An 18,291-nucleotide genomic window follows, 5' to 3' on the forward strand; every position below is an offset into this window, starting at 1 on the left:
AGAGAAAGTAAGGAACATAATTTAAAAGACATAATTTATTCTGTTTTAGAACTAGTTGTTAAAAATGCCACGAAAAAAAAATCTGTTTAATATATCCTGTCTACTGTATTTGACTCTGCTTGTTAACAAAAGGCCACTCTTTAGAGTGAGTGGTCTTCATCTGCCTCATTCTGAAAAGGCAGCACCTCAGTCCTTGCATAAGTTCCTTCATGAGGACTCAGAGCCACACAGATGGCTTTTGGGCTTGGCTCTAAATCCAGCTTGCCAAAGTGAGAATGGGCCAGCACAGACCGCCTGTATACTGCACCCATTTGGAGAGAGGTCCTCAATGCAGAAACATTTTTTGCTGTGCTGGGACAGACAACATACTCCTGCCTCTGTCCTAATCCTCTCCTGTTGCCAGTGTGGGAAGTGAATTAGTGTTAATCACAAGTCAGTAATATAAAAGAATACAGCGGAGAAACACTGGGGATGGGATTAAGAAAGCTCTATTGGTGTCCAAGTATAAAAACGAAATAAAATGATTCTTTGAAAATGCCCCAAACTTATGTAACTTATGTATTGAATTATAACAAATAAAACCACTGCTTCTGCTGTGTATGCAGAGGAACATGTAGTGTTTATTCTCTAGACACAGAGGTGGTTGTAATGATTATTTATAAAAGGCTTCCTTTTATAATGACAATCCCTGTGACAAAGGGTTCACATTTTGTGCATCCCCCAGGCCACTTTGCTGCCACGTGATATCCTCACTCTTCCTCTTCTATCTTCTTGCCATGAAACTCCCGGCTCTTTGCTCGGAGCTTGTTGACCTGAGACTCTGCAATGTCAGCCCGCTCCTCGGCTTCTTCCAGCTCATGCTGGATCTTGCGGAATTTGGAGAGGTTGACATTGGACAGCTCCTCCTGTGTGGGGAGAGGGAGTTGGTGGCAAGGAGCCTCAGGCAGGGGTTTCACTCCTCATGCACCTAGGCCTTGACGGTCTGTGGTGATTGCCCAGAGAAAGCACAGACCTCCTGTCTCCTACCTAACACTGCTGACCCAGAACCCTCTCAAAGACCTCATCATCCTCCTTTATTCAGGACCTCACCATAACAAACTGCACCAGTACACTGTTGCTCTTGAGGCGCTGTTTCATCACTTGATCTTTGCATCTATGTACTTACTCATTTGTGCTTAGGTATCAGGGTGGTTTATCTAGATGACAAAGACCCTGAAACCCTCAATCACCGAACAATGGTATTTTCAAAGTTATGTCCTCAGCATCTGTGTGACACCCACAGAAAGCAACTCTTGCCCATTTTCCAAGCAGTACTCACAGCCTCCTCAGCTTGTCTCTTGTAGGATTTCACCTTCATCTGCAGCTTGTCCACCAGATCCTGGAGCCTGAGAATATTCTTCCGGTCTTCCTCAGACTACAGTGATTGGTAAGAAGGAAAGAGAGAGAGTTGGTTTTGCCAACACATAAAGTTAACAATTTCCATTGGGGGCGATGTGCTGTGTGGAGGCTGTGGCAGCATAAAGAGCCTTCTCCCTTACCTGGTAGGTCAGCTCCTTCACCCTCCTCTCGTACTTGCGCACACCCTTCACAGCTTCAGCGCTGCGCTTCTGCTCAGCATCAACCTCCCCTTCCAGCTCCCGCACCTGCAATGAAAAATCTGTCTTTGGAGCTTCTCCGGTACCTCTCCAAGGGACATGCTCACTTGTGCACAAATACCAGCCCCACGCACCCTGGCCTCCAGCTTCTGGATTTGCTTCTTGCCTCCTTTCAGGGCCAGCTGCTCAGCCTCATCCAGACGGTGCTGCAGGTCCTTCACTGTCTGGTCCAGGTTCTTCTTCATTCTTTCCAGGTGAGCACTAGTGTCCTGCTCCTTCTTCAGCTCTTCTGCCATCATAGATGCCTAGAAAGGCAAAACAATCAAAGGCATTTTGTGGCTGGAGACATTTTGAGGGAGGATACATCCACCATCCTCAGTGACAGAATTCCCCAACTCACATCTGTGATGGCCTTCTTGGCCTTCTCTTCAGCATTGCGGGCTTCCTGGATGGCATCCTCCATCTCACTCTGAATTTGGGTGATGTCTGTTTCAAGCTTCTTCTTGGTGTTGATCAGGCTGGTGTTCTGTCAAAGAAGGAAAACATTTTCTTCAGTTTGTTGCAAAACAGAACACTTAGTTTAAGTACTATACTATTTAAATTTTAAGTTATAATCTCTATGGCTTATATTAGCACCTTCTTAAAAATGTTATCAGTACATATACACTAGACAACAGAGAGAAGCACTCCTGAATTCTAAGGCAACCTACTTACTTAGCTATAGTCCCATTCTATGTATAAGGGTAATAACTGTGATTTAGGCTAAGATACAATCCCTTAATAGAAGGGTTTACAATTTAAGAACTTACACAGATGAAAAATCAGGAAAGAAATACAATATTTTGAAATGGGACTGTCTTAATGAGATAGTGAAAATGATGATTAAGGCACCTGTTGTTATGAGAAAAAATAATTCAAATTCTTTTTCCTACAGAATATCTAAACACTAAAGAACAGCTTAGGGCAACTAATGTATCTCTTTACATAGTACTTACACAGTATTTTAACTAATGTATCTCTTTACATAGTATTTACACAGCATTTTCCATCAATGACTATTTATGGTATTTTCATCCAAGAATCTAACCTGAGTGTGGAGGAGCTGAACTCTCTCACTTGCATCCATCAATTCCTGCTCAGCCACTTTCCTTGACCGCTCCGTCTGTTCCAGGGCTGCCCGCAGCTCCTCAATCTCAGCCTGTAACAGGTTTGCTCTACGCTCCACCATGGCCACCTGCTCCTTCAGGTCTTCCTGTGTCCTGAGAGCATCATCCAAGTGTATCTGGGTATCCTGTATGAGAGAAAAGAAAAATAAGGTGGCACAGCACTGTTGGACAATGGCAATTACTGCCATTCTATAATAATTTAGATATGTAACTATTATGACAACATAATCTCCTATGAAGTAAGGTTGAGAGTTGGGGCTGTTCAACCTAACAAGGAGAAGTCTCTGGGAGGAAACATTAGTTCTTAGTAGCCAGGCATTGCAGAGATTCAATGAACAAAATGAGTAACTAAAAGAAAAAGGAGGGATTGTAATACACAATAAATGTTTGTTTATTGTCTTTTGTATTATAAAAACAAGGAGTTCTGTTTGAGGAATGGGAGTTGTGAAAACTCCCTGCTGAAGTAAGGAGCTGTATAATGCTTGGCTAGACACTATGAAAATTCTTTTGCTTAATGTAACAAAAAAGAGAACCCCCTCCCCTTCTCTCCTTCTGCATCTCAGTTGCCTCTTTTGTTCAAAGACCCTGCTGCAAAGCTCGTGTAACCATCTCCTGATAAGTTGCTAAACTAGTGTATCAACATCCTGCCTTCCTGTCTCACACTGGACCAATATGACCAAATAAAAACAGAAGTTGAACCACAACGCTGAGGAAGACTATGGCCTTCATCTTCACGACCACCAGAGGGACAGAAACGACCCCCTAGCAACAGTGCGCGCAGTCGCAGAATATACCAGGATGTGCTGCGTAATCCCAGAATTACCAAGATATAAAAAGGGACCCTGGTGGGGGTGAGGTGCGTGCTGTTGGTGGAGCCGAGACTCCCCGGCCGCCCAGCACTGTTTTGCTTGCTGTTGCTTACTCAATAAATTCCTTTCTATTATTAATGCAATGCTCTCTGAAAATTAATTAAGGGGGCAACTTTTCATCAATGATCTGGACGAGGGCATTGAGTGCACCCTCAGTAAGTTTGCAGATGACACCAAGCTATGCGCATGTGTCGATCTGCTTGAGGGTAGGAAGGCTCTGCAGGAGGACCTGGATAGGCTGCACCGATGGGCTGAGGTTAACTGCATGAAGTTCAACAAGGCCAAGTGCCAGGTCCTGCACCTGGGGCGCAATAACCCCAAGCAGAGCTACAGGCTGGGAGATGAGTGGTTGGAGAGCTGCCAGGCAGAGAAGGACCTGGGAGTGATGGTGGACAGTTGGCTGAATATGAGCCAGCAGTGTGCTCAGGTGGCTAAGAAGGCCAACGGCATCCTGAACGGCTTGTATCAGAACCAGTGTGACCAGCAGTGCTAGGGAGGTGATCGTCCCCCTGTACTCGGCTCTGGTGAGGCCGCACCTCAAGTACTGTGTTCAGTTTTGGGCCCCTCGCTACAAGAAGGACATCGGGGTGCTTGAGCCGGTCCAAAGAAGGGTGACGAAGCTGGTGAGGGGCCTGGAGAACAAGTCCTACGAGGAGCGGATGAAGGAGCTGGGCTTGTTCAGCCTGGAGAAGAGGAGGCTCAGGGGCGACCTTATTGCTCTTTACAGATACCTTAAAGGAGGCTGTAGTGAGGTGGGGGTTGGCCTGTTCTCCCACGTGCCTGGTGACAGGATGAGGGGGAATGGGCTAAAGTTGTGCCAGGGGAGTTTTAGGTTAGATGTTAGGAAGAACTTCTTTACTGAAAGGGTTGTTAGACACTGGAACAGGCTGCCCAGGGAAGTGGTGGAGTCACCATCCCTGGAAGTCTTTAAAAGACATTTAGATGTAGACCTTAGGGATATGGTTTAGTGGGGACTGTTTGTGTTAGGTTAGAGATTGGACTCGATGATCTAGAGGTCTCTTCCAACCTAGAAATTCTGTGATTCTGTAATACCTAAAGGAAGCTTATAAAAGAGATGGACGGAACTTTTGCTTAGTCAGATAATGACAGAACAAAGGGGAATGTTTTTAAACTAAAAGAGGGGAGATTTAGATTAGATGTTAGGAAGAAATTCTTCACTCAGAGAGTGGTGAGGTATTAGAATAGGTTGCCCACAGATGTTGTACATGCCCCATCCTTGGAGGTGTTCAATAAAAGATTGGATGCGGCCCTGTGAGACATGATCTAGTGGGAGGTTAGAACTAGTTGGTCTTTAAGGTTCCTTCCAACCCATTCTATGGTTCCATAATCATGTCACATTAGATAGCTACATGCACAAAATTAGCTTTACTTTGAGAACTCCTTGTGTCTTTGCTGCAACTTGACTGTCCATCTCCTGCCTCAGCTGGGATGGCAGTGCGCTGGAGCTTGCTACCACACTGTCTCATAACCGCTGTCATACCACCCCCAGGCTTGTCTGTCAAGTCTGGTTTTGTACCTTTACCTCTTCAAATCTAGTTTAAAGCCCTATCAACGAGCCCTGCTAAATCCTGACTAAAGATCCTTTTCCAAAGGGTTGGAGCCCAGGTATTGATTTGCTGGCTGTTCCTGTTCTTTGCCTCATTATTCCCTGCCTCTGGAGGGATAGAGGAAAATACCACCTGTGCTCCCGATCTTTAACCTCCTTAACAAGTTTTCCTAAGGCCCTGAAGTCTCTCTTGATTTCCTTCAGACTTCTTCTTGGAGCTTCATCACTGCCTACCTGCCTATTTTCACATAGTTGTAGAACTGATACTGTACCAGATATTTTTTAGCAATGTCAGAAAGAGGTGAATATGTTTGGTATTGCCATACCTTGAGCACTCCCTGTGTGTTTCTCAGGTTCTTTTGTGCCTCTGCAGCCTGGCGGTTGGCATGGCTCAGCTGGATCTCCATTTCATTCAGGTCTCCCTCCATCTTCTTCTTCAGCCGCAGGGCTTCGTTCCTGCTCCTGATCTCAGCATCCAGGGTGCTTTGCATGGACTCCACAATTCTGAGGTGATTTCTCTTCAGCTGGTCAATTTCCTCATCTTTCTCTGCTATCTTCCTGTCAATCTCAGACTTGACCTGGTTGAGCTCCAGCTGGAGGCGCAGGATTTTCCCCTCTTCGTGTTCTAGAGAGGCCTGAATAACAAAGAAACTGAATTTTAAAATCCTTTTAAAATGCTTCTTCCTAAAGTTATCTTCCAAATTATGTCTAATAATGTCAAATTATGTCTAATAAATATCTTCCAAATTATGTCTAAAGGAAAGGGGCTCCTTCACTGTGGATGATATACATACTGAGGCTAGATCTCCAGACCCAGTAGAAACAAAGAAGTGACATTTGTTTGAAATTCCCAAGCTTTTATCATTCACACTGTTCCAAAGTACTCCAGTCTGGAAATCGGTGTTTATGGGCATACAATACCGCATGAAATACAGTTTGTCTTTCTTGCCACATCTGCAGATTTCTGCTCCCATTGTTTCAGTCTGGACACCATTCATTAGCACTGTGTACCTCAGCTTCCTCCAAGGCAGCCTGGATTTCAGATTTCTCTTGCTCAATCTGTTTCTTGACTTTCTCCAGCTCATGGATTGCCTTTCCTCCCTCTGCAATCTGCTCTGTGAGGTCAGAAATCTCCTCTGTAAGGAAGGGTGAAACAAGGCATGGTCAGACATAGGGCATAAAGGAGGGAAAAGACCGTACCAGCCACACGAACATGACAGGTACCCTTGCAGACCTGTGGGCAAGGACCTTTGTGGAGTGGAGGACAGACTGGCTTGTGAGAAAATCCAGCCAGCAGCAGAGAGCTAGGGACTTACGCTGCAAGTTCTTGTTCTCACGCTTCAGCGTTTCCAGGTGGTCCAGGGACTCCTCATAGGCATTCTTCATCTTAAACAGCTCCGTGCTGAGAGAGCGAGACTCCTTCTGGGAAGCTTCCAGCTCAGCCTGTGTTTCCTCGTACTTCTGCTTCCACTCTGCCAGGATCTGAGGAGCAACAGGGTGTGAGTATGGATGTGGCAATTGTGAGGAGATGCCCTGCCCAGGAAGCACAGGGCCAGAGGCCAGAATACCTTGTCAAAGTTCTTCTGCTTCTTGTCCAGAGCTGCGCAGGCAGCATTTGATCGCTCTACGTCAATCATCAGGTCTTCCACCTCATTCTGCAGCCTCTGCTTTGTCTTTTCCAGGGAAGCACATTTGGCGTTGACAGCTTCAACGTGTTCCTCTGCATCCTGCAGGCGCTGTGCCAGCTTCTTCCTGGAAAGGGGTAAGTAAGCACAGATCAAGGCTTCTGAGCAAAGGGTCTATGGTTGATGGGCTTTTTAGAAGAGCACATTTTCTGTCTTCTCAATATGTTCATTCACAGCACAGACATTGGAAGCAATCTTGAAATCATCCATTGTCATCACAATTCTGTTTCCCATGCTTCAGCACTTGTGCCTTTTGTGCCTACAATCCATAAGGTGTTTGTACCATCCTCTGGGCCAGGGAAGTATTTTTTTTACATCTTTCAAATATTTCTTTTATAGGGTATAATTTCTTCAGGCCATTGCACTGCTATAAAGCACAGCCTCCTTTTTTATGACAAAATCACATTTGTCTGTTCATATTTACTGCATTAGATTTTTTTAATCTTTCTCAACTTGCCCACATACTTGGCCTCCTCCAGCTCCTCCGTGCGCTGAATAGCGTCTGTCTCGTATTTAGTTCTCCATTGGGCCACTTCACTGTTGGCTTTCGACAGGGCACGCTGCAGCTCACCCTTGGCTTCCTGTTCCTCCTCATATTGTTCCCGGAGCAAGTCACAGTCATGGCGAGCAGACTGCAAGGCGTGGGCCAAGGCGTTCTTGGCCTGGGGGAAAAATAGTAGTGGGATAAGGAATATTACATCCTGGAGAATCTCTTTGAATGAATGAATTTAACACTTCAAATGCAAACACTGGAAAGGTCGAGATACTTGCAGTGAAGGCTGGAGGACAAAATCTGTTAATCATATTCATAGAAACATGGAATCATTTAGGTTGGAAAAGACATCTAAGGTCATCCACTGCAGCCTTTAACCTAGCACTGCTGAGTCCACCATGAAACCATGTCACTAAGCTACCCATCTACACGCTTTTTGAAAGCCTCCAGGAATGGTGACTCAACTGCTTCCCTGGGCAGTCTTCTCCAATGCCTCACAAACATTTCAGTGAAGAAATTTCTCCTAATATCCAACTTAAACCTCCCCTGACACAACTTGAGGTCATTTCCTCTTGTCTTACCACTTGGTGCTTGGGAGAAGAGTCCCACCCCCACCTTGCTATAGCCTCCTTAGGCTCCTATAGTAGTGCAATCAGGTCTCCCCTGAGCGTCCTTTACTCCAGGCTAAACAACCCCAGTTCCTGCAGCTGCTCCTCATAAAATTTGTTTTCTTGATCCTTCACCAGCTTTGCTGCCCTTCTTTGCATGTGCTCTGGCACCTTAGTGTCCTTCTTATAGTGAGGGGCCCAAAACTGAAGATGGTATTCAAGGTGTGGCCTCATCAAAGCCAAGTTCAGAGGGTTAATCACTTCCCTAGTCCTGCTGGCCACATTATTTCTGATACAAGCCAAGATGCACTTGGCCTTCTTGGCCACCTGAGCATACTGCTGGCTCATATTCAGCTGGCTATCAACCAATACTACCAGGTCCCTTTCCTCCAGGCATCTTTCCAGCCACTCTTCCCTCAGCCTATATTGTCACACAGGGTTGTTGTGCCCGAAGTGCAGGTTCAGTAGGGCCCTGTCCCTAGTTGGCTTGCTCACCAGATGTGTCACGAATTTATCTTCTACACACTCTAGAAACCTCCGAATCTGTTTCCTTCCTTCTGTGTTGTATTTCCAGCAGATATCTGGTAAATTAAAGTCTCTCATGAGAACAAGAGCTAGCAATTGTAATACTTCTCCCAGCTGCTTGTAGACTACTCCCTTTTCCCATTATAGCCCCTTTCCCCATAACTTCAATGTGTGAAGTTTAGTATGTTTTCATTGGCCAACTTAAAAAAAGACATCACCTTTATCTCTTCCTCTAAGTGCCTCTTGAGTTCCTCAATCTGCTGAGTGAATGCCTGCTTGCTTCGAGACAGCTGAGAAATCTGAGAATCTTTCTCCTCCACCTGGCGTGAATATTCACCTAGGGAAGCATACAGAAATGAAAAGTTTAATTGTCACTTGTGACCAAAACCAAACCTTTATAGTATGCTCTCCCATTCCACAATAGATGAAGCTTTCTCACCTGATTCTGTCTGCAGACGAGCTCTTTGAGCAGTGAGGTCATTGATCATGCGCTGATGCTCCTCCTCCTTTGTCTTTATCTCACTCAGCTGGTCTTCTAGAGTACGACACATTTTCTCCAGGTTTGCCTGTGCAGATGATGAGGTATGAAAGACGATAAGTATGTAGACTCCTCCTCATTCGGAACAACAGGATTCTCAAAAGAAAATTGCAGCCAAAAGTAAAAGCTATATCATGCTCATTGTTGCCCTCAGATTAGAAATACAGTCCTATACACAGACTTATATGCAACCTGGCCATATTTTGAAAAAGATATAATTCCACAATATTTATTTTCCAGTAGTCTACAATATGTTCTGTACCTTGGCTTTGGAGACAGACTCCATGTTACTGGCCAAGTCATCTATCTCCATCTTCAGCTCACTCTTCTCCTTCTCCAGCTTCTGCTTGACTCGTTGCAGGTTGTCGATCTGCTCCCCAAGCTCAGCTGTGCTGTCTGCGTGCTTCTTCCGCAGGGCGGCAGCTGTGGCTTCGTGCTGCAGCGTGGCCTCTTCGAGGTCGCGGCGCATCTTCTGAAATTCTGCCTCACGCTTCTTGTTCATCTCAATCTGAGCTGCTGTAGCCCCTCCGGCTTCTTCCAGGCGCTCGCTGATCTCCTCCAGCTCTCTGGAGAGGTCAGCACGGTGCTTCTCTGCTTTTGCCCGAGAGGTTCGCTCTGCCTCAATTTCCTCCTCCAGTTCCTCGATACGGGCCTGGGGAAAATGCAAGACCCTTCACACCCATGCCCTGCTTGTATTGATGTCCTTCTGAAGGGCTGAAGGGAAGGAACAGAGGCTTGCCTGCAGCTCCTTGATCTTCTTCTGTAATTGCATGCCCAGGGCTTGCTCATCTTCAATTTTGCTCTGGATCTGGCTGATTTCAAAGTCTTTCCTTTGCACAAAGCATACAGAAACACAGTGTTAACATCCAAATAACACTACCTAATGAATGCACCTGACCCACATTCAGGTGTCCCACAACCACACTTACTTCTTCAGTTTCTCATCCAGCTGTTGCTTATCATTTTCCAAATCCATTATGCTATCTTGGGACAGCTTCAGATCTCCCTCAAGTTTCCTCTTAGCCCTTTCAAGGTCCATGCGCAGTTTCTTCTCTTGCTCCAGGGACCCTTCCAGCTAAACACAATTCCATTAATGCCAGGCAGGTTGAACTCCATACCTGTCCTGTCTTGCTGGAGGCACATGTGCTTACATCATCCACTTGCTGCTCCAGCTTGGTTTTTGCTTTGGTCAATGTATTGACTTTGTCCTCTTCGGCCTGCAGGTCGTCCAGTGTCTGCTGGTGGGCCTCTTGGAGGGCTTTCTTCTCTTTTGTCAGCTTGGCAATGGTCTCATCCAGGGCTGCCATCTCCTCTGTGAGATTTTTCACCTTTGATGAGAAGGAGCAAGTGTAATTAAAGCAAGTAGGTACAAGACTCCCATAATAGCACAGTATGACTGACGTCTTCTGCCTCATACCTTGTTTTCGGTGGCATGTTTTTCTTTTTCAACCTTGGCCAAGGTTAGCTCCAGGTCATCAATGTCTTTCTTCAGCTCTGAACATTCATCCTCCAGTTTCCTCTTCTTGGCAGTCAGCTCAGCATTAATTTCTTCCTCATCCTCGGCCCGTTCTGTCACCTCCTTAATTTTGGCTTCCAGCTGGATTTTAGTTTTGATGAGCTGATCACATCTTTCCTCAGCATCAGCTAAAGCATCAGCTTCCTGGTGGGATAATACAGTTTTGTTTGAACATTTATTCTTTTAATGCAGAAGAAAGGTTATTTAATATTCTAGGAATAGATCAGCAAGACTCTTAGGATTACTTTTTGGGAAATGGATATTGTGCATTTACAATATAAATCAGAAATTTTCAATAAGTTTATTTTTTCAGACCTTTCGCAAAACCAGATATGTTGTTTTATTTTCTGTATTTCATGTATGTCAGTAGGTTATCAGGTTTAATTTACATTTTCCATTTGAAAGTGATTGTAATATATCTGTCACCCTAAGTTTCCAATTATTATGACTGTCAATTTCAAATTTCTGTGGATGTACTGAGAAATGTAAATACTTCCACTTTGTTCTGAGAAAATATTTGCAATTTTCTGGTAAATTTTCTAATGTGCACTAAGCTGCCTTCTTTGTAAACACTGAGAATGTGATTGAGATTAACATCACTAAATGACTGATTGCATGAGAGCTGGTTATCTGAACTCCAAAATGTTGATGCACAGCTGTTACAGTCAGTGGACACTAAACAACATTCATCTTTCCCTGAACAGACTCTCAACTCGAGGATGTTGTCTAGATGATGCCTAAGATTTTGAGACCAGAAGGCATTGGAGACAAATACATAATGTTTTCAGTTGTGTCATGGGATGTATTGGTCATCTATGTCCTCTGGGATCAGTAGCTACAGGAACTCAGGAGATATGCCTAATAAATGGCAGTAAGCTCTTCATATGGATAACTGAAGTAAGACATAATAGTTGATCAATAGAATGATTGCCCCTACTCTACTAGGTACATAGCAAAGGTGATAATGATGCCTTATGCCATGACCTTACATGGAGATGTGTAATTATAGGCATAAAGAATAAGATTTGAAATTAATTGTGAAGCTAGACCTTGACTTTTTAACAGTAACTCTGAATGTAGAAATAATGTGGCCTGAATTTTACATTCAGTTATATGCTATTCAGCTTGCAATATTTCCTAAGATAGTTTAGAGTGCAGTGTGTGTATTATGTACTCTGAAGGAAGGGTTAGGTCAAATTTAATAATTTCTCTGTATAAATAAACTAATTAATGTTGCTCACAGCCTGCACTTGGAGCTGCAGATCATTTTTCTCCTGCACCAGCTTCACCATTTTCTCCTCCAGCTCCTTCTTCTTTGCCTCAGATTTTGCAAGCTCTTCCTTGGTTTTCTCAAATTCTTCCTTCATGTTGGCCATCTCCTTCTCAGATTCTGCACTCTTCAGCAAGGGCTTGATCTTAAAGAACAGCTTCATCCAGGGCCAGTGCTTGACATTCATGAATGCACGAACGTTGTACTGGATGCAGAAGATGGACTCCCTGAAGCATAATGAAATTATACATTGATTATTTTCAGTGTGATGAATGGTGACGCTTTCCTCCAGAGGAAAATGACTCTAACTGAAGATGAGCAATGTCTACCTCCTCTCCACCATTCTCTGGTACTCCACTCTCATCAGGAAGCCCCTGCACCTGGCCTGTGTGCGAGTGATGAGCTGTGCCAGCTTCTCATCCCTCATCTCCTCCAGGAGCCCTAGCAGCCCAGCTTTGAAGAACACCTTGAGAAAGGGAATGTTGCAACACATCACTGCCAGGTAGAACTAGGCACAGGCACATAGTAATTGAGTCAGGAAGAGTTTGTACCTTGGTGTGACCAAATTTGTATTGGGTGTGATCCACATCAATTGACCCCAGAAGTTTCTCAGAAGCCTTTTTGCTATCAATGAACTGTCCCTCTGGAATAGCGCTGGCATTAAGCACCTTGTACCTGTGAAAAGCAAAAAAGCAAGATAAAGCTGAGCTTTCTGAATTTTGACTTTACTTGAAATCATGCTAAAAGGATCCTTACCTCTGTTTAAAGTCTGCATAGAGGACTCTGCTGGGGAATCCCTTCCTGCAAATTCGTATCCCTTCCAGCACACCATTACAGCGTAGCTGATGTAATACCAGTTCATGTTCCATAGCACCTAAGCATTTATTGCACAAATCAGTTTTCAATACAGAATGGATGTGTCAGAGGAAAATCTCTTTCTGCTGGACTATCTTACCAGGTGTTTTAGTTTCATTTGGGATGATGCAACGAACAAAATGGGGGTGAGTACTCCGTAGGTTGGTCATCAGTTTGTTTAGGTTCTCCTGTGGGATAATGTGCAGAAGTTTAGATTAAATTTTTTTACTTTTGCGCATTCTGTATTTAGCCATCATGAATCTAATATAATGAATCTTAGGAGTAGGGAAGTAATCAAGTTTCAAATCCAGAATTTATATTTAATCAATCCTTCTGCATACATAGTTACTCTTATTAAAAGAAAGTTTAAAATTCTGCACCTTAATCTGAAAAAAAAATGAAAAGCTACTATATCGAAATTTTAACACAAGCCTCAATTATTATTCTTATTACATCACAATTTATGTTAAAAAAGTTCTTCACCAAGACCTTAAGTGGTATTTTGAAAGAAATTCAGGGGGCAAACTGAAAATTGCTTGAAATATACCCTAAGTGTGAACAGAAAAACAAGAGGAAAAGGTAGTGGGTAATTTCTACCCATTTTATAGATATTGTTCTTTCATCATAAAACTCAAGTGGTGATAAGAATGGAAGTTCAGGTAGTTCAGAGATGAAACTATGTTCATGTCACTATAGTGATAATGAAATTCATACTTTACCCGGAAAAGAGCTGAGACAGTCTGGAAAGATGACCCTTTCTTCTTGCCACCTTTCTTGCCACCACTAGCACCACCACCACTAGCCTCTTCAAAAACAAATGTATCTTTTATTATTATCTTTTGGGGGTTAATCTTCACATATTATGAATGTGGAAAAATCATAATTTTAAAAAACTGACCTGCTTCTGCTCCACCATAGTTGGCAAACAGTAAGGCCAGTGTCTTCACTGATGATTTCTGGTACAATCCAATGACAGTTTCATTCAGGGGGTCCTTGTTCTTCTCAAGCCAGCCAGTGATGTTGTAGTCCACTGTGCCAGCATAGTGCACCAGGGAGAAGTGGGCCTCAACTTTGCCTTTGGCAGGCTTGGGCTTCTGGAAATTGCTGGATTTGCCCAGATGTTGATCATAGAGCTTGTTCTTGAACGAGGTGTCAGTTGCCTTGGGGAACATGCACTCCTCTTCCAGGATGGAGAAGATGCCCATGGGCTGGAAGATATTACAATACAGAAATAAGAATGCCTATATGATCAATGCTTGGTCTTAAAGACACTATAGTAAAAGACAGGAAGCTGAGGAACAAGCAAAACACCTTGATCTGAACAGAATTTGCTTCTGAAAAGTGAACTTAAATAAACAGTGGTTCACCTGCTTGACTCTTTGACACAGTGATTCAGGATTTTTATTTTTTATTTTTATATTAGTTAATTAAAGTTAAATTAATAAATCAGGGAGACAAACAATGATTATGTTTAAAAATGTCTTTCACAAGTATGTCTATTTTATATTTACTTCACTTTTATACTTTTAACCGGCTCCCTAAATTACACAGAACTGCAAGAAATGCCTTTCTTTTTCTTGTACTACAAGAACAGACAGAATTTATTGTCCTTTATTTACTTTAATATGAACCACAAAGAAAAAAAAAAAGGTATTGTCCAGATAAAATCATTCCAGAACCTTAAGAATATATAATTATTTTACATTAGGATCTTCTCTATATTTTTGAAATAATGTCTTTCAATAGAGACATCTTTCGTACAGAGATGTGTGGGGGATGACTTCCATAGTTATTTATAGACTTTGTAATATCTCTAAGGTAAAATAAGCAATTGTAGAGGTCAAGAGATATTTCAGTGACTAAAACAGAATGTATGAAATTAAACATGGAAGAGAGTTTTTTTGTTTGTTTGTTTAAGAAACAGTTAATCTCTAAAAATGAGCTTTTGAAAATGCAAGACAGTTTGAATTGGAAATGTACCTTTTCAATGAGTTCAATGCAGGCAGCCAGGTCCATCCCAAAATCAATGAATTCCCATTCAATTCCTTCCTTCTTGTACTCCTCTTGCTCCAGCACGAACATGTGGTGGTTGAAGAACTGTTGCAGTTTCTCATTGGTGAAGTTGATGCACAGCTGCTCCAGGCTGTTGAACTTCCCAGGGTAAAAAGAAAAAATGCCAATTGTCAAGATACAAATTTTTTTTGTCATTCTTAATCCTTTATACATCTCTCCTGTTAAAACAGAACTATTATTAGGGCTGTGTCATAGCAGGACCTATATGAAGCTCTCCAAATAAATACCTATGTAATGAGAATGGAAAACTTTCCAGAGCAAATATTCCTATTGAATCTCCTAAAATTCATGAATTGCTTCATTATTTCTTTGTTCAGCCTAAAGTATGACTGTATGACTGTATGCCCTGGGCTTCAGTTTTAATTACTCAGTCTCTCTGATCAAACATTTATCTAGTCATTTGTTGGTCTTTTGAAATATTTACACATCTTTAACCTACTATATATTTGTCACTAGACTTTCAAATCCTAAGAGATCCTAGTTCTAAGGAGATACAGTAGCTCCCTATGTATACTTACATATACATATATGTATGCAGAATTTTTAAAAAATCTTTAACATGACTCTAACATAAATCTTAAAATGTTAGTGGAAATAGAATTGTGATTGCTACTTCTATACAAACAACATAATTCTGTTCTTATACTAATGAGGCTTCTGAGGATTTTGCTCTGTTCTACAAAATAAATAAATAAATAAATAAATAAAGGATCCTCCCTCCCCCTCCCCCCCCAAGAAAATTACAAAACAATTAGCATGCTAACTCTTCCAAATAATAGTGCTTGGTAATCTCACTCTCCAAAAGCAGGCCTCAGACATGTGCTCCTTACATCAAAGATCTCGAAGCCAGCAATGTCCAGGACACCAATGAAGTACTGTCTGGGTTGCTTTGTATCTAGTTGTTGATTGATGCGAACAACCATCCATAAGAACATCTTCTCATAGACAGCCTTTGCCAGAGCACCCACTGAATTGTTCACCTGAAACAAAGAATAATGCAGCAGGAAAAAAAAAAAAAAAAAAAAGATATTTAATGACACAAGAGCAAGATAGTAAATGACACTAGCCAGAAGTTCCCAGTTACCAACTGTTTGCTACCTGCTGCACAGTTTGACCCTTGGTCACATATTCATTCCCAACCTTGACTCGGGGGTAACACAGAGCTTTGAGCAGGTCAGCCGAGTTCAAACCCATCAGGTAGGCAGCCTTGTCAGCAACTAAGTAGCAGGAGAAGGAGACGAAAAAAATCAAGTTGAAGAAGACATGCAGCATTTTGCGTGATAAAATACTTCCAGAGCAACTGCCATATCAGATTCTGCTTACTGTATCTCAGGTAAAGTATGGCAGTCATTAAAAAAAAACATCCTTGTTTCAAACGCCATTCAGAGCAGAACACCTAAATGGTATTTATGTTTTTTGAAAATCTTCCCTAAAGTATTAAGAAACAAAGTTTTTACTAAAAATTCACCCTGAAAGCTGTTTATCAGTTCAATCCAGAGCTAACTGATATCTACACCAAAAAAAATAAACAAAAACAAAACAAAACAAAACAAAACAAAACAAAAAAAAAAAAACAAGGAAAAAAAAAAATACACCTAAGCGTTATCAAGATGACTGCCTGAGTGTAAACCAAAATATGCATTTAAGGTCCCTGCAGATTTCTTTGACAGCAGATGTAAGCTTGAAGGGGAATACATTCTGAAATTACAGGCAAGAATTAGAGTTGCCACTTTCTGGAAACTGCTAGTTATAGTCATCACAAAAAGACAGACATACTCATTCATTCAGGACCAAAACCTCAAAATGTAGTCCTGAAGCTGGCCATCTATGAACATTCTGTGGAAGAAGGCTGGGATCAGTCTTTTTAAACATACTTACATTATATGACATACAAGTGATTATGTAATCAGCAGAGAAACAGAAAGTCAGTTCTTCCCCAGCCTAGTGTACCTATGTTTCACTTAGACTGATGCTCAAATAATTCTACTACACAGTGATAACTTATGGGTTTGAATGTACAAAAGAGAAGAAAGAAATTAAAGGATAGTTAAATTTTTCTTGTGAAAAAAATCTAATACCTGGTTTATACACAGTGAAATTAATGCCTTGGTTTTCTTTAAAATAGAAACTGTAAATATATTTTATGAAAAATCTTCTTGCCAGTGGGTCTCTAATACGAGCACACCAAGTGGGTTGTGCTATTGTAAACTTTGATAGTCCAGGAGAGAATTAATAGTAATAATTTAATATTTTATGTTTTTACATTTTTAATATTTAATATTTTATACTTCAAACAAAGATCAGGTAGCCATTGAAAAAAAGAATATGCTTTGGATGGCAGTTTCATACTAGCTCCACTTGGTAGTAGCTCCACCTAAAGACTTGGGTTTTTTTACACATTTCAACTGCTCTTCTACTATCTTTTAAAGAGAGAGTTATTGTATTGCTTCTAGGTCAACAACAGACTTTGCTAGTACCTTCTGTGCCATCTGGCTCTGCCTGCTCTTCTCTTTGTTTCTGCTTAAACTTCAGGTTGCCGTAGTGCATGACAGCTCCTGTCAGCTTGTAAATGGCCACCTTTTCATCAGCAGTAAAGCCCAGGATATCAATGGCACTCTACAATCGAAACAATGAAATAAAGCTTTGTCTGGGAGACATTACAACATTTTACTTATGTAAGTAATTTTACATGTTACTTATTTTACATTTACTCATTTTACATATTACTTACATCTGTAGCCATCAACTCCTCCTGGTCATTGATACTGGCAACAGTGATCTCACCTTGACTCACAAAGTGATAGTCATATGGATTAGTGGTAATTAGCAGCATGTCTGAAAGTAAGAAAAGGTGATGCACAGGCTTAGTTTAGTCATCAAGTATGTAATAGTGTGAGCAAACTTTCTCCAAGTCTGGTCATTCTTCCTACCAATCAGCTCTGGCTTCTTGTTGGACATGATCTGATAAAATATGTGGTAGCTTCTTTCTGCCTTGAGCTGGAAGGTGACTCTGGATTTCTCCAGCAGATCTGGAAGGAAAATATAATTAGAAACAAGAGGAAACAAAATAAAAAAGGAAAAAATGAAGTAGGGAGAAGGCATGAAGAAAAAAAAGCAAATGGCAGATAAACAATGGGATGAAATGAATGGATGGATATAGATAGATGAGTGGGGTGGATGGATTGCGAACAGCTCAGGAAGGTGTCTTACATGTTTCAATATCAGCAGAAGCTAGTTTTCCTGTGGCACCAAAGTGAATTCTGATGAATTTACCCTTTAAATGAATAAAAAAAAATCTTAAAATTTGTGACATAAAAATATATCTGAAACAGTGAGTTTTTTGCCATTTATTCTACTGAGTACAGATTTTCTTAAGAGACTTTTTCTTAAGAATTAGGTATATTTCCACCATTAAGACAAGGTCTTCTTTTAAATTTTTGCCCATGAAAATAACCAATAGCATCACATATGTATATTTAAAGTATGCTGAACATAGAAAAGAATGAGTGGATTTCATTAGGCCATTTATAT

The 18,291-nt window shown here is 41.7% G+C and overlaps 1 protein-coding gene across 5 annotated transcripts in view; it reads right to left on the reverse strand.

The window, feature by feature from the left end:
* Positions 1-600: 600 nt before the first annotated feature.
* LOC137841826 (myosin heavy chain, skeletal muscle, adult-like) overlaps positions 601-18,291 on the reverse strand; it is a 79,762-nt gene continuing 62,071 nt past the window's right edge. For 3 of the 5 annotated variants that reach the window (XM_068655199.1, XM_068655198.1, XM_068655197.1), the window contains 32 exons: positions 17,971-18,034; positions 17,691-17,789; positions 17,492-17,595; positions 17,238-17,376; positions 15,859-15,977; positions 15,591-15,740; positions 14,668-14,838; positions 13,586-13,895; positions 13,407-13,492; positions 12,788-12,875; positions 12,589-12,706; positions 12,384-12,507; positions 12,162-12,298; positions 11,804-12,059; positions 10,464-10,706; positions 10,198-10,374; positions 9,976-10,121; positions 9,786-9,876; positions 9,309-9,698; positions 8,948-9,074; positions 8,727-8,845; positions 7,348-7,544; positions 6,766-6,949; positions 6,514-6,679; positions 6,209-6,333; positions 5,524-5,832; positions 2,683-2,886; positions 1,996-2,121; positions 1,730-1,900; positions 1,539-1,643; positions 1,319-1,414; positions 601-905 (listed from right to left, as the gene is read on the reverse strand). In XM_068655199.1, the coding sequence (XP_068511300.1) occupies positions 750-905; positions 1,319-1,414; positions 1,539-1,643; positions 1,730-1,900; positions 1,996-2,121; positions 2,683-2,886; positions 5,524-5,832; positions 6,209-6,333; positions 6,514-6,679; positions 6,766-6,949; positions 7,348-7,544; positions 8,727-8,845; positions 8,948-9,074; positions 9,309-9,698; positions 9,786-9,876; positions 9,976-10,121; positions 10,198-10,374; positions 10,464-10,706; positions 11,804-12,059; positions 12,162-12,298; positions 12,384-12,507; positions 12,589-12,706; positions 12,788-12,875; positions 13,407-13,492; positions 13,586-13,895; positions 14,668-14,838; positions 15,591-15,740; positions 15,859-15,977; positions 17,238-17,376; positions 17,492-17,595; positions 17,691-17,789; positions 17,971-18,034 (5,097 nt within the window). In that variant the 3' untranslated portion in view covers positions 601-749. Of the gene's footprint in view, positions 906-1,318; positions 1,415-1,538; positions 1,644-1,729; positions 1,901-1,995; positions 2,553-2,592; positions 2,887-5,523; positions 5,833-6,208; positions 6,334-6,513; positions 6,680-6,765; positions 6,950-7,347; positions 7,545-8,726; positions 8,846-8,947; positions 9,075-9,308; positions 9,699-9,785; positions 9,877-9,975; positions 10,122-10,197; positions 10,375-10,463; positions 10,707-11,803; positions 12,060-12,161; positions 12,299-12,383; positions 12,508-12,588; positions 12,707-12,787; positions 12,876-13,406; positions 13,493-13,585; positions 13,896-14,667; positions 14,839-15,590; positions 15,741-15,858; positions 15,978-16,536; positions 16,556-17,237; positions 17,377-17,491; positions 17,596-17,690; positions 17,790-17,970; positions 18,035-18,291 lie in introns of those variants that run through there. The other 2 variants (XM_068655200.1, XR_011088775.1) reach the window with 2 other exon arrangements.

Source organism: Anas acuta, chromosome 18, assembly GCF_963932015.1.
Source record: "Anas acuta chromosome 18, bAnaAcu1.1, whole genome shotgun sequence".
Lineage (NCBI taxonomy): Eukaryota > Metazoa > Chordata > Aves > Anseriformes > Anatidae > Anas > Anas acuta.